At 48.4% G+C, this 23,917-nt stretch overlaps 10 protein-coding genes across 10 annotated transcripts in view; 6 read left to right on the forward strand and 4 right to left on the reverse strand.

Moving 5' to 3' along the window:
• Nucleotides 1–514: 514 nt before the first annotated feature.
• BDR25DRAFT_350644 (uncharacterized protein) lies at nt 515–2,694 on the forward strand (the record flags this gene model as incomplete). The annotated part of the gene is made up of 13 exons (XM_033694725.1): nt 515–659; nt 699–810; nt 873–1,007; nt 1,061–1,212; nt 1,271–1,322; nt 1,357–1,417; nt 1,456–1,561; nt 1,600–1,720; nt 1,755–1,832; nt 1,873–2,104; nt 2,148–2,282; nt 2,313–2,457; nt 2,525–2,694. 13 exons carry the CDS (start codon nt 515–517, stop codon nt 2,692–2,694), a joined length of 1,644 nt encoding a protein of 547 aa, XP_033552091.1.
• A 59-nt stretch (nt 2,695–2,753) lies between these two features.
• BDR25DRAFT_382126 (uncharacterized protein) lies at nt 2,754–4,613 on the reverse strand. Its single transcript, XM_033697759.1, has one exon. It carries the CDS (start codon nt 4,591–4,593, stop codon nt 2,800–2,802), a length of 1,794 nt encoding a protein of 597 aa, XP_033552092.1. The 5' UTR covers nt 4,594–4,613; the 3' UTR covers nt 2,754–2,799.
• A 521-nt stretch (nt 4,614–5,134) lies between these two features.
• On the forward strand, nt 5,135–9,924 carry BDR25DRAFT_382128 (uncharacterized protein; the record flags this gene model as incomplete). Its single annotated transcript, XM_033697760.1, has 6 exons — nt 5,135–6,397; nt 6,453–6,537; nt 6,589–8,640; nt 8,709–8,891; nt 8,950–9,279; nt 9,331–9,924. The coding sequence occupies exons 1-6, from the start codon at nt 5,247–5,249 to the stop codon at nt 9,922–9,924; spliced, it is 4,395 nt and encodes a 1,464-aa protein (XP_033552093.1). The 5' UTR covers nt 5,135–5,246.
• A 557-nt stretch (nt 9,925–10,481) lies between these two features.
• On the forward strand, nt 10,482–12,325 carry BDR25DRAFT_331788 (cytochrome P450). The gene is made up of 3 exons (XM_033692679.1): nt 10,482–10,690; nt 10,743–11,855; nt 11,919–12,325. Exons 1-3 carry the CDS (start codon nt 10,640–10,642, stop codon nt 12,246–12,248), a joined length of 1,494 nt encoding a protein of 497 aa, XP_033552094.1. The 5' UTR covers nt 10,482–10,639; the 3' UTR covers nt 12,249–12,325.
• A 343-nt stretch (nt 12,326–12,668) lies between these two features.
• Nucleotides 12,669–13,403, reverse strand: BDR25DRAFT_350647 (uncharacterized protein; the record flags this gene model as incomplete). The annotated part of the gene is made up of 6 exons (XM_033694726.1): nt 12,669–12,787; nt 12,825–12,910; nt 12,964–13,162; nt 13,242–13,258; nt 13,302–13,325; nt 13,378–13,403. 6 exons carry the CDS (start codon nt 13,401–13,403, stop codon nt 12,669–12,671), a joined length of 471 nt encoding a protein of 156 aa, XP_033552095.1.
• Nucleotides 13,404–13,663: 260 nt separating this feature from the next.
• Nucleotides 13,664–15,073, forward strand: BDR25DRAFT_163101 (MFS general substrate transporter; the record flags this gene model as incomplete). The annotated part of the gene is made up of 1 exon (XM_033684062.1): nt 13,664–15,073. A coding segment is annotated over one exon (1,410 nt), but the record flags the coding sequence as incomplete, so codon positions are not given.
• A 1,077-nt stretch (nt 15,074–16,150) lies between these two features.
• Nucleotides 16,151–18,974, reverse strand: BDR25DRAFT_350649 (uncharacterized protein; the record flags this gene model as incomplete). The annotated part of the gene is made up of 19 exons (XM_033694727.1): nt 16,151–16,188; nt 16,303–16,422; nt 16,697–16,745; nt 16,807–16,870; nt 16,909–16,943; nt 17,037–17,148; nt 17,194–17,227; nt 17,292–17,333; nt 17,387–17,468; nt 17,519–17,605; nt 17,742–17,778; nt 17,853–17,938; nt 17,989–18,058; nt 18,098–18,137; nt 18,165–18,282; nt 18,324–18,380; nt 18,425–18,758; nt 18,844–18,873; nt 18,907–18,974. 19 exons carry the CDS (start codon nt 18,972–18,974, stop codon nt 16,151–16,153), a joined length of 1,503 nt encoding a protein of 500 aa, XP_033552097.1.
• A 1,598-nt stretch (nt 18,975–20,572) lies between these two features.
• BDR25DRAFT_213265 (uncharacterized protein) lies at nt 20,573–21,001 on the forward strand (the record flags this gene model as incomplete). Its single annotated transcript, XM_033684744.1, has 2 exons — nt 20,573–20,647; nt 20,681–21,001. Coding segments are annotated over 2 exons (396 nt in total), but the record flags the coding sequence as incomplete, so codon positions are not given.
• A 224-nt stretch (nt 21,002–21,225) lies between these two features.
• BDR25DRAFT_322557 (uncharacterized protein) lies at nt 21,226–22,264 on the forward strand (the record flags this gene model as incomplete). The annotated part of the gene is made up of 4 exons (XM_033692043.1): nt 21,226–21,282; nt 21,725–21,787; nt 21,835–21,874; nt 21,915–22,264. 4 exons carry the CDS (start codon nt 21,226–21,228, stop codon nt 22,262–22,264), a joined length of 510 nt encoding a protein of 169 aa, XP_033552099.1.
• Nucleotides 22,265–23,176: 912 nt separating this feature from the next.
• BDR25DRAFT_213568 (kinesin light chain) overlaps nt 23,177–23,917 on the reverse strand; it is a gene marked incomplete at both ends in the record, with an annotated part of 3,691 nt that continues 2,950 nt past the window's right edge. Inside the window, one exon of the mRNA XM_033684756.1 lies at nt 23,177–23,776. Within this exon, the coding sequence (XP_033552100.1) occupies nt 23,177–23,776 (600 nt within the window). The remainder of the gene's footprint in view (nt 23,777–23,917) is intronic.

Below are 23,917 nucleotides of genomic sequence, written 5' to 3' on the forward strand. Positions count from 1 at the left end.
CGGAGAGTAGCGGTCTATACACCACGCGCCTTCTGGTTCCCAATGTCGAGGCTGGAGAGAGTCTGTTGTAATGCGCTCTCTGGCCGTGGAGTACAGGGCCTTATAACTTTGACAGCTAGTCTCTGGTCAAAGTGGAAACCCTGCAGTAGTTTTGCCCGTTGAACCAACTTGCGGCCACGGAGTCGACATCCCGGTCCACGCGCCATGTGCATGCACCCGACCTCGAACTCGACCGCGTCCATGCCCTTGAAGCGACATGCATGGCCAAATTGGTGAGACCGTGAGATAGATTTAGAAGTGCAGGGATGGGTCTTCACCAGATGGCGCCATGCCGAACTGGCTAAAGCGCTTGGGCGCTGATACGTGGACAAAGCGATCGGAGACAAGGTCAAGCCAGCAGGCGGTTCGGGAGAGGGTGCCCTTTCTCCCAACCCTCGACTGAGCCGCATGAATGCAGCGCTACTGTCGTGGAAACCCTCTATTCGCACAAAAGTGCCGTGGGAGTCTTCAAGAAATGTTGGACGTTCTGCTGAACCTTCAGTCCAAGGAGAACCGGACGAGCCAACCCGCCAACCCTCTTGTCAGCTCAACACCTCCTCGATGCCATCAAAAGTTTCACCATGGCCCTCCAAACGACACTGAAAATCCAAAACGTTTCCGTCAGGTACCTGCATGGAGGAAGGCCGGAGGACTCTGAGAGGGTCAAAGCGACGAGGAGGTCGGGAGGTCGTCCGAGCGCCCTTCATCCTTCAACCGTCCCGTTGTTCGTGGGGTGGAGCTGAGGCCGTGCACTGCAGATGCCATCTCACAGTGCAGGCAAATTAACCTAATACGGTCTGAAATAACACCTAATGGCCCGATTATGGCCTCAGCTCTATTGAAATACCCCGCTTCGGGGAGGATTGCAGGCTAATTAATCGCGCAGCCACCGATATTAACGGATATTGGATGGGCGAGTCGAGGCATCCGACAGGGTGGATAAACGCATCCTTCGCGCTTCTAAGCCAGTAAGGGAAAGCTCACATGAGAAATTTCACGGCCGACAGCGTCAGATTGGGAGAACAGACGACGCGGCGCTGACTCGACTTCCTGGATTTCGGAATCATCCAGATGAGAAAGATCTCTTGACTGCTTTGATTATATTGAAATTGCGGAGAGAGCCAGATCCGAATGCACACCCATTCCACGCGAGACGCCTGCACACTGCAGACCGTAAAGATTTGAAAAAAGATGTCTAAGATTTATTTTCGCCGCAGTGGGGACGTCGAAGACGGAAGTATTAGCTCCATTAGCCTGCTGCAAGCATGGTGTTGGCTCCGAATGTGACTTAGTGGACGCCATCAACCTTTCCTGAAGCCTACAGAAATTCCCGCCGGAAGAGGACGCATCGCAGAATCTGTTTAGCGAATTTGCGCCGGTCAGCAACATGAAAGCCTTCTTGATTCAAGTTGACAGGAAGTCGTGATTTGTTTGGCGACTTTCTTTTCGCTAGCAGATGGTCTGGTTAGAGATCCCGTGCTCGGCTGTTTCGAAACCCCCTTGAGCGCAGAACAAGCCTTGTGTCAGAGGCGCAAACAGACGAGTGACGGTTTCAAGAAGTAGCTCTGCAGATTCTGATACAGGTACCATCGCCCGAAGGCATCTTCGATGCCCGTTCGAGGAGGCGTCTTGCCGTTTTGGCGTTGGTGAACGGTGCGCATCCCCAAGTGAATGCCCAGATGTGATGTAGATGCTGGCATTGCGTTTGCTGTCAGCACGGGGCCTCTCCTCAAACCTCTTCAGCTCCTGCAGATTGCACCTTCCGACACTGTGACACCCACTGTGACTATCGGGTATCGCTGGCCTGAGGCACATGCGACGGGAAGAGTTCAGTCTTAACATCCTGAAATATCGATGGATGCCGGAATGGCACCATGTCAATTCATCCTCCTTCACCCTTACCGGCAATATGCGGACTCAGCCTTATCTGTTGATGAATGCTGGAGGGAACTTTGTGCGGCGTGCCGGCGTTCGTCTCTTGAGTCGCATACAGGACGCGACGTTCTCCTTGCGTTTCATGGCTCGCTTTGTGCGCTGTTTGGTTTCTCAGCCTTGTCTGCGCTCCGTGCGGGCGAAAAATAGTTCGTGCAGAGATACGAACATGTTAGTTGAAAGCTAAGTCGAACGACATGCCATCGCATACTGCATGCGCGAAACATGGCACACGAGTGAAGGAATATGTCGAGGAGAGGGAGCTTGCAAGGCGTCCAGAGTCCAGGGTGTTGGAAAGAAAAATTCGGGCTGTCAGCATCGTTAATGCCGGATGCGGCTAGAACCAGCCGGGAGACGGTTCGACATATGCACTTCACGACTCTTTGCACTTTTTCGGCCGACTAATCGACGAGACACATCCCTTAGCTCTTGGTTCAGCATTATTTTCAAGGAACCCACCCGCCTGCCAACCCCTTGGGCTTAAAAGTTAGTTGATCAGAGACGAAGATATTCCGAAGCCATTGGGCTAGCCACGAACTTCTCGCTTAAACAGAGCTTTACGTCGTCTCCAAAGTCTCACCGAACTTTCATCTTTCTGTTGTCCCCTTCCAGTTCAATATCTCAAGTCTCCAACCTACGGTTACCTTACAATACCATACTCTCATCAATACCATGAAAGTCATCGATACACTTGCCGAGGCGTACACGTCTCGGAACAACTAGACAGTGGACTATCCAACTATTCTTAATCAGGAGACGTTCTGTCCGATCGTGATTTGTGACTCGTGAGCAAAGCTCCAAATGTATGAAGTTATGTTCTATGCTAAGCTAGAGGCGACATTCTTTCAATACCTTCACGACTTCCCAATAGAAGCTACGATGAAGATTGACAACGTAATCTGGAGTGTCCCGCTCGTGGTCTTGAAATTGTTGCATACCATCAAAACTTCCACTAAGGCATTTTCGTACAGCGTCCATATACTTTTGCCCCATTGACACTCCAAGAAGAGAGACCTTTCTCTCCAAGAGACGTTCGCGAAAAGCATTCCCATTCTGCCCATGCTGGTAGAAGCTCTTTAGTGTGCACCATGTCCCAATCTCCAGGAGAATGGCTCCTAAGCTATAGATATCATAAATGCTGTGGTATGGAGAGATTGGTGCTCCTGCAAGACCTTGAACATCTGGGTGGCGGTAGATACCAGTGTCTAAGTCTGGAAACATGTTGTCTGATTGGGCTCCAGGGTCATCCGGCCGGGCCAAAGCAAAGCCAGTAAAGAAAGGATGAGCTAGAGGTAAGGGTAGGGCTGGATTCGTGCTTTGTTCCTGTGTGTGGGAATTCCCGGTATTAGGCTGGTGGAAAAAGAGCACATTATGAGAGTTAATGCTCTTGTGCAACCAACGGCTAGCATGAAGTTCATAAAGGGACTCTGAGAGGAAGCCTGCCAATTTGAATCGATCCCCAAGGTATGGAAAATTTTGTTGGTGGATGATTTGGAAGAGTGTCTTTGGCACATAGGAGCCTTGTTCCTGCATGTGTGGCTGAGGGTAGCGAAAGACAATCCCAAACCTTGCACTGGAGTTGTCCTCCAAATAGCCAAGGCAGTCGAGGATCCGAAAGCCCGGTGGTTTTGGACCCTCTTGAAGCATTCTGGTTAGAGCCTCCACTCGGAGCTGCAAGGCGTTTTTGAAGGGTCCAGACACTGTGCGGGGATTGTATGGTCGCCATTCGAGTACTACTTGGGTTGGGCCGTGCCCAGGGTAACCTGGCAATTGAGCCCAGGAGCGTCGCTGCGGTGTATCATTTTTTAGTCCAAGAATTTGGAATCGACGGTAGTCCATGTACAGGTTTCTGGCTGGTGTGAATTGAGCTAGAGGCGGATTTGGCCCACTTTCAGCAGCAGAGACCTGTGTTCCACGAATGAATGCTGCCGATAAAGATGCCAGCTCGCCGTTTCCCAGTGTCTGTAGACCGCTAGGTGCTGGGTGCTGGGTGGTGGCCAAGGCTTGCTGTAGAGCCTGGACGCCCTGCCAACCATCATTGACAATGGCGAGGGCTAATGCTTCAGCGTCAACAGCTGCAGTTTGCGAAGAACCTTGGATGAGAGGGGAGAACTGGTAGAGGGCATCATTGAATTGAGTGAGCTGCTGGACCAGGCTCGCGAATCGGACGTTATCATGAACTGCCCATTTCAGCCTGCGGAATAGCGAACAACTCTTTTGGACTCGGAAAACTAAAGTCGCTTGTCTGTTGATCTCCCGTCTAGATATCCTTGATTCGTCCATATTAGGCTCAGGTATTCGCAGAAGTCCATAGTAGCTTCGGAGCTTGCTCACATCCTGAAGCAAATCCGTTATTTGCATCAAGGTGGAGACAACCATTTCGTAAACAGGTTGAGACAGTTTCTCGGGAGTTACCCCATCACGGTAGATGTCGGAATTCTGTCCCCAGACCAGAAAACGCGTAAGTTGTAGTTTGAATAGCCAAAAGGTAGTGCTTAGTTGCTTCCCTGTCGCACCAATGTCCGAAATAGTGTTATACGCCAGTACACAGCTGCTGAATGCTTGAGCAGGAAGCGTCAGAGTGGCGAGAACAAGCCCCGCGGCGCTGAGGGGGTCTGCCATGAAGAGAAAATTTCCGACCTGTGAATACTTGGTGGGGAGAAAAATCGTGAATTCTCCCGCCCGCGCAATCCATTCGATTTCTGTAGGCTTTAATACTGCTTGACAAGGTTTTCGGTTCATATGTACCACTTTGCTTTCAGACGAAGTCCCAGGCTGGAGAAAGTATCTTCACCAAGCGCCCGCCACGGAAAAGCAAACTTAGAAGGTCCATGGCGCCCTTCACTGGCTAGAGCCTACCTCCGCTCGGCAACATGATACACGTCCTGCATGCCAAGTCGCATATGTGAACAAATTTCTTTTGCAGAGAGCGAAAATCTGGAACGAGTGTCCAAATGCGGCCTCCCAGTATTCGAAATTGGCGTAGCCACCCAGTGAGTGATAATCGTGGGCGAGAGGGCGTCGATAAGGTGGTGGCTGATGGTCAAGCCGATGCATGCCGCTAGGACGTAAAGGGAATAGACTGCATACCTGCTTCAACTACCATGCCGCCTCAATAAGTCAGCCGTCAGTTGTTTCTTTGCCCAAGACGAGCCCTGGGGTCCGTGTGTGGACTCCGCTCTTCGCGGAAGCGGCGATCTCATGTACTCGACCTCACCCCTCACATCGCCAGGAGCTAAAGCTCATACAAGCCTTTCAATGACTCTGTCGATGTGATGAACTCAACACCATTGTTTGGCATTGGGTCAGGGGCGCAATCAACAATCCTTCCAACTCCACCACTGTCCCAGACCGTTATCTTGCCCGCGCGTCAAGCTGAGATCCAGGTACCTTCCAATTCTCAACTTCCCCCACTAGTTCAAATCCTAGACATCTTCTTTCGCCAAAATGCAACTGGCCAATTTTTTTCGGGAGCGACCGCGATGAACGATGCGCAATTTACTGGACAGAGACCGATTGTGGGTGTGGGTCATCATTTTGTCGTTTACGCAAGTCCCTTTGCAAAGCTCGATACGACCCCAGAACGTGTCGCCAGAGTAGGAGGAGAAGTCTACTGCATTAAATCGCCGAATCTGGATCGTGGTCTCAATGAAAAAGGCTTCCGAAAAGAATATTATCATACGGTCTTGGAGGAACTCCGAGTTCTGTCGCACCCTAGTTTAATCAACCACGAAAACATCATCGGACTACTTGGACTCGACTTCTTGGAAGACTACGATGACTTCAGACTTGCATGGCCGCTTCTCTTGGTAGAATACTCTGAATTCGGTACCCTTGATGCATTTCAAGAAGATCTCGGCGGACTCCAGCCAACGTGTGTAAGGAACCTGTTATTGGACATCGCGATTGGTCTCCAAACTCTCCATAATTGCAATATTATTCATGGTGATGTGAAGTCCGAGAATGTCCTCGTATTTGGGCACCCAATTCGACAGTATGTTGCCAAATTGTCCGACTTTGGACTGGCCGTTGTTAGTCCATCCGCAGCAGAGCAACATTATTTGCCAGGTTGCACTTGGTTATGGAGCGCCCCAGAAGCTCAGCAGAAGCTATCCGTTTTGGGCATGCAGCTTACGGACGTGTATTCGTTTGGACTTACAGCGTGGAGGGTCTTGATGAATTGCCAAGACCCCTTTCAGTGGATATCGCGAAACCTGGAGGCTCCGAGCAATCAACATCAGTTCGTACAGCAAATGAAAATGTCGCCGGCATTCCCGCAAGCGGTTATCCAATCGCTTTCAGGCCTGGGAAATTCCGGATTCGCTCGCCAGGTCATTGTCGCAACGCTTAGCCTAGAGCCTACTGAACGAAGCCTTGAGTCAGCTATACATGCATTATCAGATAGTGGCTTTGGCAGAAGTGATGCGTAAGTTCCCCTTACACACGTAGTGTAGACTTTCAGCTTACCAGGAGGGAATTAGTGCAAGTGTCAATCCTTCACGTGACCTGAGTGAAAACACCCAGCAAATTTGGGAGCCAGAAAGTCCTGAGGCCGTTGTAAGAACTGTAAGCTTAACTGCTCAGCATGTTCTTAGGATAACTCTAACGTATTTGTAGTTGACCAATGTGTTCCCTTGGGATTTCTTGACACTTCAATCAAGGCCATCCGTGATATTTTCACTTTTGGAAGATTTGGAAGCTATTATGTCTTCAAACACCCCTGCTGCCCTTCCAGCTGCAACAATTCACTTCAAACTCATCACTACCCCTGGTATACAATTAGGCGACAAGAGTGTTGCGAACCAGGTTCGGATTCTTCACAGATTATGTGACCTTGGCTCACAGTCTCATCGAGCGATAGCCCATATCTACTGTAAATTGAACAAACAAGCCCTACCAGGATGTTTTAGCACATCTTGGCTGGAAGAAGCGGCCTGGGTCGGCTCTTTCTCTGCTCTGCACACACTCAAGGTCGACTTCCCTGGAGATTTCCATGAGTGGGAACGGAAAATAGAAGACAATGCCTCAAACTCAGCCGCAGGAAACATAGGAAACTACGACCACATGCTTTTGGCGTATTGCCGGACTGGAAACCTTCCCCAGTGCCACGCAATGCTGGACGCTGGAGCGTCTGCCCTATCAGATTGGGATGAGCCAGGTGCTCTACATTTCCTTGCCGTGCACCGAGATGCCGATCTATCCACTCTTACAGATCGACTAATTGATGCCGGCGCCGCGTTGGATCACTGGGAAGGAAGCGAAATGGATGACGACTTTCTCCTGGGGAGATGCTCAGGCACTCCAATGCATTGGGCAGTCTTCCACCAAAACCTAGCGTTTATTCGCGTATTGGCGCGACGAGACAAAAGCGTTCAAGAAGCAAATCTTAAGAGAGCTTTCTTTATAGCCGCTGTTATGAACTTCCACGACGTACTGGAGATCTTGTGGGATTGGGCTATGGATGGGAATTACAACGTGCCGACTGAGTGGGTCTCTACATTTCGCATAGTTGCTGCTGCACACCTGGAGCATCATCTACCAAGACTTCTACGACATGGGGATAATGTCGACATTGCCATGAGTCAGACGTTCGAAATCCTCTTTATGATGAGTTCTCCGTCTAAGCCGGAGTGTTCTTCCTGTATCGACCTTTTAAACCTAGGGGTTATCCACAATCGCACTGGTTTTGTACAGTATCTGTTGCGCAGATTCGATATCCCAAAGACGATAAGCATACCCCACGAGAAAAAGGACGTCTTTCTCTCTTATGCTATTCTTAGTGGTTTCGTCGACATGTTCGAGTTATTCTACGAGTACAAACTTTTCAGCCTAGATCACCGCTCTAGTGCAGACAAATTTACGGGCATTCAAATGTGTCTTGCAGCTCGCCAACGCAATCCAGTCTTCGTTCGTCGTTACATTGAATGGGGCTGTAGTGTCGATGAAATGGGAGACAGCCAAGTTGCTGAGTGGACCCCATTTACTATGGCCGTTCAATGCGGCTTGTACGATATCGCAAGCATGCTTCTTCAGCATGGAGCTGATAAAGATGCTACAACCGGCTGGCTAGGTGGCACAACGCCCCTTTTCCACATACTTCACGCATGGCCCGACGTACCGATTTCGCGCGTAAAGTACCTACTGGAAGATCTCCCTCGACAAGGCTTCGGACATGTCAGCTTCATCGGATGGCCCGCAAACGGGGCAAATATACTGTATTGCTTCTCAATGGCTGTCTGGTCACATTATCGCAACAGCTACAAGTTTAGCGAAACAATGAAATTTGTTCTGAGTATGATGGGGGATAAAACGTGTATCAACCAACTTGACCGTATCGGTTGTACTGCTTTGAATCAAGCTGCACGTTCAGGAAATCTCGAGGTTGTAAGAGTGCTGATTGAGGCGGGTGCAGATGTTAATGGCGGTCTAGGCATCGCACCACTCGATGCCGCCTTGGAATGGAGAGACAAGTGGGCTAAGAAGGAGCGGGAGGCAATGAAGCGGCAGGTCATTGGAGAGCGGCGTCATGCGACGAAAATTCGGGAACGAGCCGACGAGTTGATACATCTACTGCAACTTAATGGAGCTCAGGAACGGGGTGTTATTGAGAATAATCAGATGATGATGTCCACAATCACAAGCGGGAACTACAAGCTCCCAAGCATGGAAGTAAGTAGCCGCCCACAAGCGAAGGGAGATTGCCGGCCCTTGAGCTAAGGCAAAGCTAACCACTGTAGATGCTTTTCGAGATGGCGTCTGTCCTGTTTGACAAGTCAAGCACAGTCAATCAGGGCAGCATCAAACCGCATCCAACAAAAAGAGACGACTTCACCGCCCACCACGGGATTACTAACCGCACACAAAAGGCTTTCCGAATGTTCGGACGAATGATTGATCAAAGTCTAGGTAGTACCTCAAACGTAAGTATTGTGTATCAATAATTTATTCACGGCCAACCAGCTGAAATTGTCAATGCAGCCACATCCTCGTTTCAAATCACGACAGAAAATAGTTGTGACACTTTACTGCCCTCATTCTTGTCACCCCTGGCTTCCATGCCAGTTTGCTAACGGGTATGACCCACAAGGTGGTAATCAAGGGTCTTCTCCGTCTACCAAAAGCAACGTGTCACAACCTATTTCGCAGCTGCACATTCTGCAATCACCAGGGAGACAAAATGATCAATGGAATTCCAGTACTAGTACTCTGATTCCATCCCCACAGAAATCGCAGCCACTCGCTTCACAGAGTAATCAAAACCAACAGGTCCGTCCTATAACAATGCCTGGCATGCCAACCATGCCCATAGTAAGTCAAATTAGCCCTGGCCATGGGTTTCCTTTACTACCAGCCCGCCAGTCAGGCTTTCACAGCGAACTAAATCGGCCAAATACGCTCCCCAGTATGTCAAGCATGCAAATTTTCAGTGAAGTAAATCACCTACCTTCCGGAACAACCGACTCATCCCAGACTGCACCCTCTCCACAATGGCATCCTCCTATCGCCGTCTCCCCGCAGCACCAGCCCCCGTACCAGAGTCCTAACCACCGAGCATCATTGTCACCACCTACCCGCTCCTCAGAATTAGTCATTTCCCGGCTCCGTACAAGCCTTACCTCCATCCGCTCGCCTTCCTCCCTATCTCCATCTTCCTCCACGGACGATCTTTACTCCTTAGACCCCCCTTCAAACACCCAGCCCCCTCTCGACTCAATTGGAGCTCGATCGCTCGAGATCCTGCGCTCGGAATTCTCGCAACCAATTCAGTTACTTTATCGCGCTTGCGGCGTCGAAGAAATAATAGATATCGCACTCATTGAGTCTACGGTAGCGGATGCATTAGGTGCTGACTTGATGAGGGAGTTGAAGATCAGCTTTGTGCCGGAGCTGCAGAAAGATGGGAGGGAGCTTTGGATGCATTTGTGCTGTGTGGTTATTCAAGAGAATGAGTAGTACTAGGCGTTTCTATTGCACGGTTAGTTATGGAGCTGACGGATAGAGGACATATAGAGTTCGGAGTATTCAATTAGGTGGTGAGAATCAAACTAAGTAGATTGAGCGAATGTGCGAGGCCTGACGTTTTGTCTAAAGAGCGAGAGAGAGCTCTGGGGCGACTATATAGTGGATAAAACAGCGCCAGTCCTCACGAGGCATGCTCTAGCCCTAAACAGGAAACTGGCGTCCTACTGGACGCAGGGTCACGTGAATAAAAGTCACGTGCGAACGTTTCCAGAGTAGGCCAGTGAACTACGACACAGAGGGAAGCAACTTTCATGTTAGCATCAAGTAGCCTATATTTTTGCACCCCCGTTATAATATTTCCGTATATATAGTAGAAATGCTGTTTTATTAATCTCTCCAGGGGCTTTGAGTATGTACTCCCTGAATATAAGCCATACTTAATGCAGCTAAAGCGAACTCGCCAAGCCCTCGTATGTTCCTCGCAACGTACATCCTTTCCACTATTTCTCATCTCACAGCCTGGTCTGTGTTCGCGCCCATACATTTCATCAAAATCAAGCAACCCTCCGCCTTGAGAAGAGATCTCCGTTTCGTGATTCCGATGAAAGGTTATGAAATGACGCACTTTCCACCATCACAAATTTTACTATTCTTCAGCTCAGTAAACACTCACATAATCCTCGCATCGTCGATGAACTAAGACGCGATGTTGAAGGGATTTTTCCTTGGGCTGGCTGCCTTTGGGGCAGTAGTCCTTGTACGTTGGCCCCAGCGGACAAATGGCAACGACACTGAAACCCTGTTCCTAGGCTATCCTCCTGTATGGGGTTTACAATACTTTTATACACCCACTGCGTAGCTACCCAGGGCCGCCGCTTTGGAAGGCTTTCAGACTCCCCTACGTCATTTCAATCCACCGAGGTGACATGCACCGGCGGCTAAAAGAATTCCACGACAAGTATGGACTCATTGTTCGGATTGCTCCAAATGAACTTTCCTACGCAGATGGCCGAGCATGGAAAGATATTTACGCGAACCGGCCAGGTCATTTACCGTTCAAACGGAATCCGACATGGTTCCAGAAGCTGAAGGCCGATGATCCGAAGTCCATCATGGGCCCTGACGAAGACGCCCACTCCCGAATTAGGAGAGCGTTTGCAAACTCATTTTCTGAGAAGAGCCTCAAAGATCAATCGCCCATAATTGAGAGGCATGTGGAAGGCTTCATGAATCAACTCAAATCTCCCACTTCAGGCAGACTATGGAAAGAGAAAGGTATTGATCTAGTCAAATGGCTCAACTTTCTAACGTTCGACATATCTGGAGACCTGTCCTTTGGAGAGTCGTTTGAGAGTGTTAAGAATGGCAAAGAGCATCCTTGGGTCGCCATTGCGCAAGATTTCGGCAAAGGACTTTCACTTATCACAACCGCTAATTTGTATCCTCCGTTGAATAAAATGCTTCGCTACATTCTACCGAAGAAGATTATTCAACGGCAGATTGATCACCGTGCAATGAGCGCAGCCAAGGCTCGGAAACGGCTAGCGATGGATACCGACCGACCCGATTTAGTGACTCTGGTAAAGAAATACAACGACAAGAAAATGGCTCTCAGCGATAAAGAATGGGAGATCAATATGACAATGATGATATTTGCGGGCAGCGAGACAACTGCCAGTGCACTCTCTGCGATATTTCGCGAACTAGCGCAGAGTCGTGGAGTTATCTATAGCCTGACTCAAGAAATTCGAGAGGCGTTCCAAGAAGAGAGCCAGATTACAATCGCGTCGACTAGAGACCTGCCATATATGAATGCCGTTATTAATGAAGGCCTGCGACTCGATCCAGCCGTTGTGGTTGGAGTGCCGAGGGTTGTCCCTAAAGGCGGCGATACAATTTGCGGGAAATGGGTATCCGAAGGGGTGAGTAGAGTATAGTTACTTTCTACCTTCTGAAGGCTACAACGAGGCTGATCAACTTTGCGGACATACGTTGCTTTCAACCAATTCTCAGCAAACAGGTTGGAGCGCAATTTCCACTATCCCAACTCGTTCATCCCTGAACGATTCTTGACTAAGAGCCTGGGGAGGGATGATTTATCAACCTTTCAGCCCTTCGGAATCGGTAGGCATTCGTGTATTGGAATGAAACTCGCATATGCCGAGATGCGTCTCATCATCGCGCGGTTGCTATACTCGTTCGATCTTACCTTAGCAGACGAAAAGGATCGATGGGATTGGGGGGGTCAGGCGACATACATGTTCTGGGTAAAGAGGCCATTGCAAGTCATTTTGCGTCGGAGCGGACGGACTTGAATAGGGTAAGGTTGACGAACAGGGACTATCTACTGGCCATCATCCTTTGTATTCTCAGACATCAATGAATGTGCACGAACTCGTCAGATTCTCAATTGTGCATCATTTAGCTTGATGGCTCGCTGATTAGTTCTGGTACATCGACAAATTTACCGCTCAGGAACGGGGGTAGTCCCATCCCCATCGGCTTATATTTTCCGCAATTGGTAGCTGCTGTGCGCTGGTACCCTTTCTTAACTTTCCTATTCTGCTAGATGCATAGTAGCTAGGAAAAATGGCCTTGTTAAGCCATATCTGGTAGCGAAGACTTATTCGAGGACAAGTATACTAGCATCGCAGAGGGGGTGTGACTCAGTGAAGTGATGTCTCCATAACTGTTGCGAAAGCTTGAGACGAGTCGCTCGGATCGGATATGCGTGATCATGCAATGTTAGTAATGATAGCGATGATAATTGAGTCATAGAACAACTCTGCGAAGGATTCGAACCAATGCTTCCGGTCAGTAGAGAAATGAACGTAAAGTAAATTGGATACCTGAGCTAATTTATTTCTTACCCCGCGTGTAAAAGTTCCCACAGTACCACGTACTGGACCTACCACGGAACCTCGATAGGGTCTGGTATAGGACAGAAGTTTGCATTTCCCTGCGTGTCTTTTTGATTCTTGCAAGAGAGCAAGCATATCTAATCTTCCCTGTTTATGTTTCCCAGTCTACTGGGAGGTGCTCTTCAGGAATTTCTGGTACTCTTCTATGTTTATTAAATATATGTCTATGGAATGCCCTTTCCAAATATATGTTGCCAAAATCCTCAAAAATATAACGGCAAGGGTTGTCTTTACGTAGGACAGCGGGGCATTATGCAAAACTTGCTCTGGAGTAGATTTGTTGAACCTACCTATATACATGGTTTCGTCTCAACCACCCATCATCAGCACTTTTTATTTGGTAAACGCCAAATCCTAGAGAGATCTAGTATTAAAATTGGCGTCCACGTTCCTCAACAATTCTTCTGTTTTCTCCAGATCAACCACCCACACGCTAAAACTGCCCACCTCTCGCTCAACTGTTCCATAGATCTGCCATCCTCCCCAGATCACTCACCCACACACATATCAACAGTTTAGACACAAAAACCAACCATCCTCCGCACGCATATCCGTCTCTAGATCACCATCTGCACACTTCTAGCATCCACATTAAAACAACAACATCCACACACCATCAACACCCATAAAGGTCTGCAGACATGACGGATTCGCGGCAGACAAGCAACTTCAGCATTCCACTCACGGCAAAAGAGGCAGCGGAGGATGAAATTACGCCCATCCCCATTGCCACCGGCGAACAACCTCCAGTTACTAGTCGGACACGTGGCCTTGGCAAGGCGAAAGGTGTTCATACAAGCGTGAAACGCGTCCTCAGTAATGAGGACGCCTTCGAAAAGACTGCCTACGCCTGGTCGACATGGAAGAAGTGGATTCTTCTTACCGTTGTGGCCCTCTGTCAGACCAGTATGAACTTCAACACCGCCGTCTACTCCAACGCCGTCCCCCAAATCAACGAACACTTCGGCATAAAGAATGCTCGAATGGGAATGGTGGCTTTCCTCGTTGCCTACGCCTTTGGCTGCGAGCTTTGGGCCCCGTGGTCCGAAGAGGTTGGCCGATGGATCATCATGCAACTGTCTCTTGGCTTCGTCAACGTCTCGATCATTATCTGCGCCCTCGGCGTTAACTTCCCTATGATCATCGCAGGCCGAGTCATCGGTGGGCTGTCCTCTGCAGGTGGATCCGTTACTCTCGGCATGGTTGCTGATATGTTTCACCCCGAAGAGCAACAGCATGCTGTCCTTTGGGCATCCCTTTGGTCCTGCCTTGGCGCCGTCATCGGTGGAATATGCGGCGGCCCGATCCAACAGTATCTGACTTGGCGTTGGAACTTCTGGATTCAGCTCATTTTCACCTGCGCCACTCAAGTCATCCACTTCTTCATCGCTAAAGAAACCCGTTCGACGGTCATGCTCGACTGGGAGGCCAAGAAACAACGGGAACAAGGCCACGAAGTGTATGGCCCGAATGAAGTGAAGGACCCGAAAGAGCGCTGGAATCCAAAGGAGATCTTCAAGACGATGTGGCGGCCATACGAAATGCTCCTGTTCGAGCCTATCGTTCTCTTCCTCTCCCTTCTCAGCGGATTCGCTGACGCACTCATCTTCTCTTTCTTCGAAAGTTACGGATACGTGTTTGAGCAGTGGGACTTCAACCCAACACAAATCAGCCTTGCACTTCTCCCACTTGCTGGCAGCTATGTGCTGGCCTACTTATCGTTCTTCCCCATTGTCAAACAACATAACACCCGACGACGCAACGGCGAGACACTCAGCCCCGAAACCCGTCTCTGGTGGCTTCTCTTCCAGGTCGTGCTTTTGCCACTTGGCCTCCTTGGTGGAGCTTTCGTTGCCACCGGCCCGCCACTTCATTGGAGCGGCGTCATCATCTTCTCAATACTCGTCGGTATGGCCAACTACTCCATCTACTACGCCACCGTGGACTATATGGTCGCCGCATACGGCGAGTACTCAGCTTCAGCTACCGGTGGGAACGGCTTTGCCCGCGACTTCCTCGCTGCCATGTGTGCTCTTTACACGGGGCCAATGTTCAAGAAGTTTGGGATTCAGAGGACCAACATCTTACTTTTTGGCCTCGCTCTCGGCTTCTGTGTTCCCGTTTATATCTTCTACTTTAAGGGCCCTGAGATCAGGAAGCGCAGCAAGTTTGCCTCGGAGCTGGCGGGTAAGAAGGAGGAAAAGACAAACGAGAAGAACACCGCGATACAGGAAGAGCGAACCCGTCAAGGAAGAGTCTTTGAGACTGTGGAAGTTTGAATAGCGAAGTCTTCAAAGGAGAACTGCCTACTTGGGTGCATGTACTTTGAGATGAGATAATGATGAAGCCATGGCGTTATATTTCTTTGGGAAGCAGTTTGAAGAAAACTCGCAGTGCCTGGATACATTTACTTCAACTAGAAGGAGGGGAATAAGGAGCCTTGGCGTTTGGTTATTATTTGAGAAGTTGCTTGAGCCTCATATACCCCAACGAGGTGAAGTCCTGTTGCATAATCAACAATCGATGAGCTTTAGTCCCTCTCCATCTGTTTTCGCATAGGTGAAAGTGACATGATGGTACCTCGAAAAATGAGGCCATCAGGCTTCAGAGCGTGCCAGAAAAATTAGCAGGGAGTATTTGATAAATCGAACCTCTTGCAAGGATTAGGAAAGCCTTAGCAGAATGTACATCTGCCATAAACTTCATATGGTGTGTTCTATATGATTGACAAGATACAGAAGACTCGACGGATCTGGGAGAGCGACACCCCCCTAGACGCTAAGGCACCACTCTCCATTCTGGTTCAGCTTTCTCTGCGCTCCTCCCTCTTGCGCCTATCCCTTGTGCAATGGGCGAACGTTCGACTCGATAACTCAACTACTTACTCTTGTCTACCATTATATTTCGCTCACACAATGGTCGTAATGACAGGGGCACAGTCCCATCGCTATGGTTGCACTAATCTAGTAACGTGAAGCCATCTTGCGTTCATTGCCTAACCCTTTCCATTGACACCATGTCCTTCCGGTTCTCCGTCGGCGATTTCACCGCGGTTGGCAAAATCATTGCTGATAACTCTAGTGCTCTACAATCTTCGAGTGGGTCAAAAGAAGAGTGCGAGGAAATGCAGGGGGTTGGAGAGCATCAAAGAGATTTTTCACCAGATCAACAAGTTGGAAACAAGAGTCCCATGTTCTACCAACGTAGTGGACAGTAGGTGGTGCGTTTCGGTCACATGAACCTACAAAATTAGAAACTTATTTAACTATTTCGTACGTTATATAAGGCTGAGGTGGTTAACAGCAATTTAATTGAATAGGCTTTTGGGGTGTCCCTGTTCGCTAGAGCCTCCGCTATACGCAGCTTAGACGTAACTGTTAACGTGTTTATGTATAGTAGCATAGATCGGAGACTTTTGCAGTATCTTAGATAATAGTTGTGCGGGCACTGTAGACAGAAGCATGAAACGCAGAAGGGGAGTATATGATAGTATTGATAGAAAAATTATCGAGGAGACTCAGGGGCTCGAGAAAGGACATATATGTACCAAAGCACGTGACGGGACGTTCTGTGCCCGGGAAGAGTCCGAGGCGGGATAGTAGTAGTATATAGAAGTTAGTAGAATTATTTCTAAATAGTTGTATACAATTTACACTTTCTGCTGTTATTCTGCATAAACATGTAGCGCTTTATCTAAGCTAGTCACTTATACTAACACTTTAACTTTTAAGCTAGCGCTTTAAGCTTTAATATATTCTATTCTACTTGTTTTTATCATAATAACTAAAAGATTAAACTATTTTTATTAACGTCTCTCCCTAGGTGCCGAGACACCCCTGTACCGAGACGCATCCACGGTTTAAGCCTCTCAACTCTCTCCCTCGTGAATGTCTGAAGTCTCGGTTAGAATATTATTGTTATTCGTATAACTATCCTAAGAAATCTAGTCTACAGCTAGAAAAATGCCGTAGTGTTGGCCATACTCTTGATCTTTCTGTTCGCAGCATCTAAGCCAGCTTCAGTTTTGTACCCCTGCACTACTGCAGCCACCTACATAATTTTGAATTCCGCCACATTGGGGCGATATTTCTAATAAATAATGTTGCTCTTAGCTTTAAAGACACTTAGCCACCGAGGCTATATACTCCAGGTTTCTCTAGGTAAAGAACTAGGCGATGTGACTTGGCAGAAGGACTTTATGCGCTTACGGGGAGTTGTATTGTATTCTACGCCATTCCAGATAGAGTTAAACTGTGGAGTTCTTCTCGGACTTCCTATGGCTGTCACGAGCTGGCTATTTCCGAACCGGCGGAGCGTGTTGCACGTGGCATTAGTTCACGTGACTATGTGTTCGGGTGAATGTGGGTCCTTGACTCAAATATGTTTCCTATTGAGGATTAGCCTCTACCTAATTAGGACTAGCGTCATTTTATCAACCATTAAGTTTCAAAGCTCCACTGAGCTCTAGAAACCTTGCACCTCACCTCAATCTACCGAGTTTGTGTCTCGCCGCCTAACTGACTACCCGCAACTCCATGTGAGCCCTCCTCTATCAGCTATCAGCTTCATAACTAACCCTGCGATAGAGCGTGCTCTCATTGTTGCATCCAGCTGCTTGTTATATCCATAATCGCATCAACAAAATCACTCTTGAAAAAGATCACTTCTTTGAGCCACAATGGAGTTACAGATGCATTCTGCCCAGATTTGTTATTTTGTGGAGCTAGGAGGAGCACCAGAGGCATGAGGAACTGGATTGATTGCTAGAGGGGTGCACCTAGAGGTCTATATATGTGCAGGAAAAGGGGTAAGAAGCAAGTCGAGTGGAAACTGTGTAAGGCTGAGTGATGAAATATAACCTGTTGCTAAGGATATCGGATAGTTGACGATTTCATGAGTTCTCAAGCCGAGGCCAGCCCATATCCTCCTATCCTATATCGATCACATGCCCACAGTTTAGCATTTCCTAGCTTCATTGATAATAATGGGGAATACTACAATAGTTTCGGGTCAGACGAACACTTATCGGCGGAACATAAGTGCGTATCCGGCATGTATACCCCCATGTCAGCACCAGAGGACCTCTATACTACCAGGGAGCTTGTCAACGAAATCTCTAAGCACCTACGTAGACCCAAATCAATAAGGGAAAGAGATGCGAAGAAATATATCTTTCACCACTAGTCTCACTAAGCGGTGACTTCCTATGGACGACACACAATGCGTGTTAGAAAGGTTAGGACGCTATGAAGAGGCCATTGCCGGGGCTTGCCGTATTCGACACTTCTAAAATCCAATAATCTTATGGACGATTATGGCGTGTGAAGGATCTATTCGCATTTTTTGACAAAAATCCGAAGTTCCAGAGCCTGAAGAAGATCAATGAATATGCAGGGAAATGGGCCGCAAATGCGGATGAATACGTGTGCTAGGACATCATCCCGGGAGATGCACTTCTCAAATTCATACACTTTGAGCGCCTGGTGCACCAAGTGGAGGATGAACGCAAGCATGTTTTTCTGCGGTCTGACTTCATTAAAAGCATCTCTCTAGGCAATTTTAAGCGGGACTTTCGTTCGCAGACTTTGACTACGGATCAGTACACAACACGCGTTTCGAACTTCTTGATGATGCTCATGGAACACAACCACTTCGGCATAGACGATACCGCAGTCATTAAACATGCGGCGAAAATTTTTCAGAACTTGGAAAGTTGGGGCTACCATGTGGGCGAGGAAGGAAAGACCATTAAAGAAGCGCTTAGACGCGCTATTGCTGAAGAATATCTTTGGCGAGTGGCTGAATGGAAGGTTAAAACCGAAGCCGACTATTGGTCTTGCTGGAAGTCTGAAGCTCCTCAGGATCTTGTTCGAAAGATAGATAGTCGCATCGGACTGCTTCGAGCTGTACTCTGGCCGGGCGACGCCTTGTAACTGTAGAAATGAATACAATCAGCTACTATGGTTGGTAACTCAATTAGATCCAGCACGTTATTTTAGGGGGGAAAGGCTTCGCGTAGCTACAGATTTGTCAGTCACTATAAGCAAATTACAATTTGGTGATTACGTGGGACGTTCGGGGAGGTTTAGCACTAGCACAGGTACTGATCAGCGTGGCCATCTTGCATAAACTTAGTCCCCACAGCGGATGCAAAGCTAATCATGACTCACTACACTATTCTAAGGCTCTCTAGTTTGGGTAACATCCCTCTGTAAGTGCTGTGAGTGGTAAGAGCTTATAAGTAGTGCTAGAGCGAAGGAAGACTATCCTGTACCAAAATAAGGTTCTTTATAATTGGCACATGGAGCCATCGATGCAAAAGTAATTCTAGGTAGAAGAGGTCTTGAACATTAATGGATAGCTAGCGTACATGACGTATATAGAACTATTGTAAATATCCTGGTGTGCGAAGGAATCGAGTTGCTTGAATAAAGTCTCTTTGTCTCGATACGGAGGGACGTTTGTCACGGTTATGTCACAGCTATCCAACCCCTGAGTACTCTAAGGGCTTGGCACGGGGTATATAGGCTCCTCGGCCTCCGTACCTCTGCCTCCAACCCTAAGGTTTACTCTCTCTCGCTATACCCCCTATCCTGCATTCCCTCTTTGTACCTTGTGCTTCCTGCTAGATACCTTTCGCAGCGTTGCGCTACATAGAGAGGCACGTTATTCCCTTTTCATTTTATAAAAGCACCCTAGCGGTTATGGTAATCGCTGGTGGTTATTTAAAAAAGTATTATAATAATCTACTTAATTTCTAGAGTTTCCTTTTCTATTAGTTAAGTAGAATAATATATACGTGTAAGAGTAGCAACTAGAGCCAAGCTACTTGTAATGGGCTGTGCCCAATGGTATTAGCCAGAGATTCGCTAGCCGCGTTGAGAAGGGAATGGAGCGTACTGCTGCAACCTGCAGTAATATCCAGCAAACTGCAGTACACACCGGCCGTGTTGCAAGTGGCGTTACGCTAGCTTGTTGACAACGCTACCCCCGAGCTAGACTTAAGCTAGCTAGGTGTTGCGGTAAAAAGCCTAGTTCCGTAGTAAGGACACAGTTCTTCTGCTTCGTCAAATTCAACACTGTTATCAGGCATTTGCCAGCTGTGCCAAGCAATTTCACTACTTAGTTTCTATGTTAATCATGCTATCTAGCTCTAAAAAAACATAAGAAAACTATTAGCAGTAGTAATAAAATATGCTATTCTCTATATAAATGAAAGTGATTACTTAATGATTTATATATTTTTGTGATGGTTAAGCGTCAAAATAGAGCATGAAATACACTAGAAGGCAAGCTGAACTTGCTCTTTGGTGAGGGAATTGATTTAACGAATTCAGACTCCAAGATTGAGGCTTTTGAACCTAAAAATACTGCTGCTCTTCTAGATAGAATTTTGCTAACGTGCTCCTTTTTTGTTCAATGCCTTGCTACATTTGGCTGTCCCTTCCTTGTTCATTTGAGTTTGGTATGGACGCATCTAGTCGAGCTTAAGCCTAGCTGTTTCTCGCTGATCACCCTTTGTTCATTCTGGTCCCACAAGGACGCATCCGGTCGAGCTCAAACCTGCCTGTGACAGCAAGACCCATGAGCACCCACAAGCAGGCCAGATCAAGGATCTGGATGAGACCCTTTAGTACAAAGCGCCGCCTGCATACGTGTCCGGTAGAGCCGCATCTCGCTCGTTCCTTACAACCACAATCGTAGACATGGACTGAGTTAGTAAGGTCCTGGCAGCGCAATGCTTCCCTCCAGACGTACGTAAAACATATGCTGCCCTATCAGATTGGGGCGATGTCCCTCTCTCTACGCTCCACCATCGCGCATAGGGACGACCCTTGATAGAAGAAAAGGCACACAAACAGCAGTACATCACGAAAGAAGAAGAGAAAGCCCTTGTCACGTTTTTGCTGCTAATGTCTGATCTTGCACAATCTGTGCGAATAAAGTATATCCCTTCGCTAGCCTTTAGCATCACCCGCTGGCGGTCTAGCGCTACGACGGATACCGATACTGATAACGCGATCAAGTCTCCGGGCAAGAACTGGGCTCGATCGTTCGAGAAACGCCATCAAGAACTCAAAGCGAGGAGAGTCAGGGCGATAGACTGGAAACGTCATGGGCACAATACCTATCCGAAGATTGTTTAATGGTTCGAGGTGATTGGAGGCGTAGTAGAAAATCCGGCTATTCTGCCGGAAAACGTCTATAACATGGATGAAACAGGCGTCATGCTAAGCATGCTTGGCTCGATCAAAGTCCTTGTAAGCAAGAATGACCAGCGGAACTATAGAGGGGCCGGTGTTAAGCGGACAATAGTGACTGCAATTGAGTGCATCAGCGGTAACGGTAGGTCACTGCTTCCTATGATAATATGGCCAGCTTCAACCCACCGAAGCAACTGGACTACCTATCCAACCCCTGGATGGCAGTACGCGCATTCTGAAAACGGATATAACGACTCTAAGATTAGCTTAGAGTAGCTTAAGCGTATTTTTGACCACTAAACTAAAGAATTTGCTAACTATAAACCACGAGTACTAATCTGGGACGGCTTTGGGACACACGAAACGCTAGAGATTTTGGAGCTCTGCTTTGGAAACAACATCATCTTGTGCCGTCTTCCCTCTCATACCTCTCACAAGCTACAGCCCTGTGATGTTTCAGTTTTTGCGCTTTTAAAAGCTGCTTATCGCGACAAGGTTAAACGACTGTATCGTGGAGTTCTAGACACAGTTGGCAAGGAGTATTTTACCCCTCTATACAAACCTGCCAGGGAAAGGGCGTTAACTAAGAGGAACATCATTGCTGAGTAGGCAGCCACTGGTTTGTTTCCGTTCAATCCCGAGAGAGTGCTCTGACATACACTAAAGCCCCCGGCTAAGCTTACAATTCCGAAAGTTAACGGGGTAGTGGGATCTTGTCTACTGGACAAGGTAAGTCTATAACGCCTGTAACACCTGTAACACCTGTGACCACAGAGGCTCTTACGTCGTTGCATAACCTGATTAAACAAGATGCTTGTGCGCTTAATAATGGGCCAAGAACACGACGCCTGCAGAGACGCCGCCCGGATATCCTTTGCCAAACAAACCCTCCTTCAGGATGAGGATCAATTCTTGTCTACAATAAACAAAGAAAAGGTACGTCAATCTACTAGATCAGTGGTCTTAGGAAAGGCGAAGGTGATGAGCTATGAAGACCTTGAGGAGGCACAAGCGAAGCGTGCTGCGAAAGAGAAGGCAAAAGAAAAAGGGAAAGCTACCGCAGGCAAGGGAAAACGTGGTCGTAAACGTAAGAATCCTGAGCCGGAGACAAAGGTGCCAAAGGATAAAGTGGCGCGGATGAGCGAAGTACCAGAGCCAGTGAAGGCCCCAGAGTCATGGAGGATCCCAGTGGCGCGGATGTATTAGGACGGTGTTGGCTGAACTTTAAACATGATTTTTATGCTAGCGTTACGCGAGTTATTTAGCAAAGAGTTGTAGTTAATAAACAGATGCCACTTCATGATGCGTCTCGCCGCCTCCAGGATGTCTAGCAGTCACCACTCTCATTTGCTGCCTGCTCCAGAGTCCGAGTATCATCAATACAGGCTAGTGCGATACGATCCCGCACGTTTCACGTAACCAGCACTGTAATTTATTTAGATCGATCAAGAGCTCAGTCTGTGGCTGTATAGAGCCATGGCACACGAGCCAGCAGTCCTGGAGGCCTAACTCAACCTAAGCCGTGCCTCCAGTCACTATCTCAGCCCTCTAGAACTGCCTACAGAAACCGCCACCACACAACTCTATAGCATGAGCGGCTTGGCCGTCCTCCCTGCTAGCAGTGGTGAATTCGGGAAGCCTCTGGACCTAGCCCTGTACCTGTACTTGTGCCTGTACCTCAATCGCGCCATTAGTGGCAAATTCTTGCCTTCGCATCTCCGCCACCAAACAATGCACAGGATGCCAATTCTCCCTGCTACCGTTATCGAGTCAGTTAGTGGCTTAACTAATAATAAGATAGCATAATATTTTGCTTGCTCGAGATAGCTTCCAGAGTAGCTTGCGCGTTTTTGACCTCTTCACGCGCTCCAGAACGATAGGTTGCAGTTATTGTTGAGATAAAGAGTATATAATATCTTCCTTCGAACTGCTCAGAGGATTCGTATCGCTTCCAAGAGGCTCTAAACGGCATAGCAGCCGAAGAGAGGAGTAATGGTTGAGGCACGCTTGGATATTGGGATGGGCTGCACCAAGGTTCTCTTGATAGCCAATCTAAGCCCTATGATGGAACGACAAGGCTTTTTCTTACTGCTCCTACTGGTGCAGTGTGAATGCGAGTTAGTAGGTACTTGTCAGCGTGTCTGGGTGCTCCTTTCCTGGCACCTTCTCGCGCAGCGCTAGCACTTCTTGATGTATCTTCTCCGCCTCTGCGTATTTCCCCTGCCCGCTTAGTGCTAATGCCATATTGTTTATGCTCGTCAGCGTGTCTGGGTGCTCCTTTCCTAGCACCTTCTCGCGCAGTGCCAGCACTTCTTGATGGATCTTCTCCGCCTCCACGTACTTCCCCTGCCCGCTCAGTGCCACTGCCACCTCGTTCATGCTCGTCAGCGTGCGTGGGTGCCCCTTTCCTAGCACCTTCTCGCGCAGTGCTAGTACTTCTCGATGCATCTTCTCCGCCTCCACGTACTTCCCCTGCCCGCTCAGTGCCAATGCCACATTGTTCATGCTCGTCAGCGTGTCTGGGTGCTCCTTTCCTAACACCTTCTCGCACAGTGCTAGTTCTTCTCGGTGGATCTTCTCCGCCTCCACGTACTTCCCCTGCCCGCTTAGTGTCCATGCCACATTGTTCATGCTCGTTAGCGTATCTGGGTGCCCCTTTCCTAGCACCTTCTCGCACAGTGCCAGCTCTTCTCGATGCATCTTCTCCGCCTCCGCCCACTTCCCCTGCCTGCTCAGTGCTACTGCCACCTCATTCATACTCGCCAGAGTGTCTGGGTGCTCCTTTCCTAGCACCTTCTCGCACAGTGCTAGCACTTCTCGATACATCTTCTCTGCCTCTGCGTACTTCCCCTGCCCACT

Source organism: Lindgomyces ingoldianus, assembly GCF_010093535.1.
Source record: "Lindgomyces ingoldianus strain ATCC 200398 unplaced genomic scaffold BDR25scaffold_5, whole genome shotgun sequence".
Classification (NCBI taxonomy): Eukaryota; Fungi; Ascomycota; class Dothideomycetes; order Pleosporales; family Lindgomycetaceae; genus Lindgomyces; species Lindgomyces ingoldianus.

Bases quoted from the DNA above. Each gene is read 5' to 3' on its own strand.
- BDR25DRAFT_331788 (XM_033692679.1), top strand. From the start codon at position 10,640: ATGTTGAAGGGATTTTTCCTTGGGCTGGCTGCCTTTGGGGCAGTAGTC. The intron at 10,691-10,742 runs GTACGTTGGCCC...CCCTGTTCCTAG, and splicing joins CCTTTGGGGCAGTAGTCCTT to GCTATCCTCCTGTATGGGGT. The intron at 11,856-11,918 runs GTGAGTAGAGTA...TCAACTTTGCGG, and splicing joins GGAAATGGGTATCCGAAGGG to ACATACGTTGCTTTCAACCA.
- BDR25DRAFT_382126 (XM_033697759.1), bottom strand. From the start codon at position 4,593: ATGGCAGACCCCCTCAGCGCCGCGGGGCTTGTTCTCGCCACTCTGACG.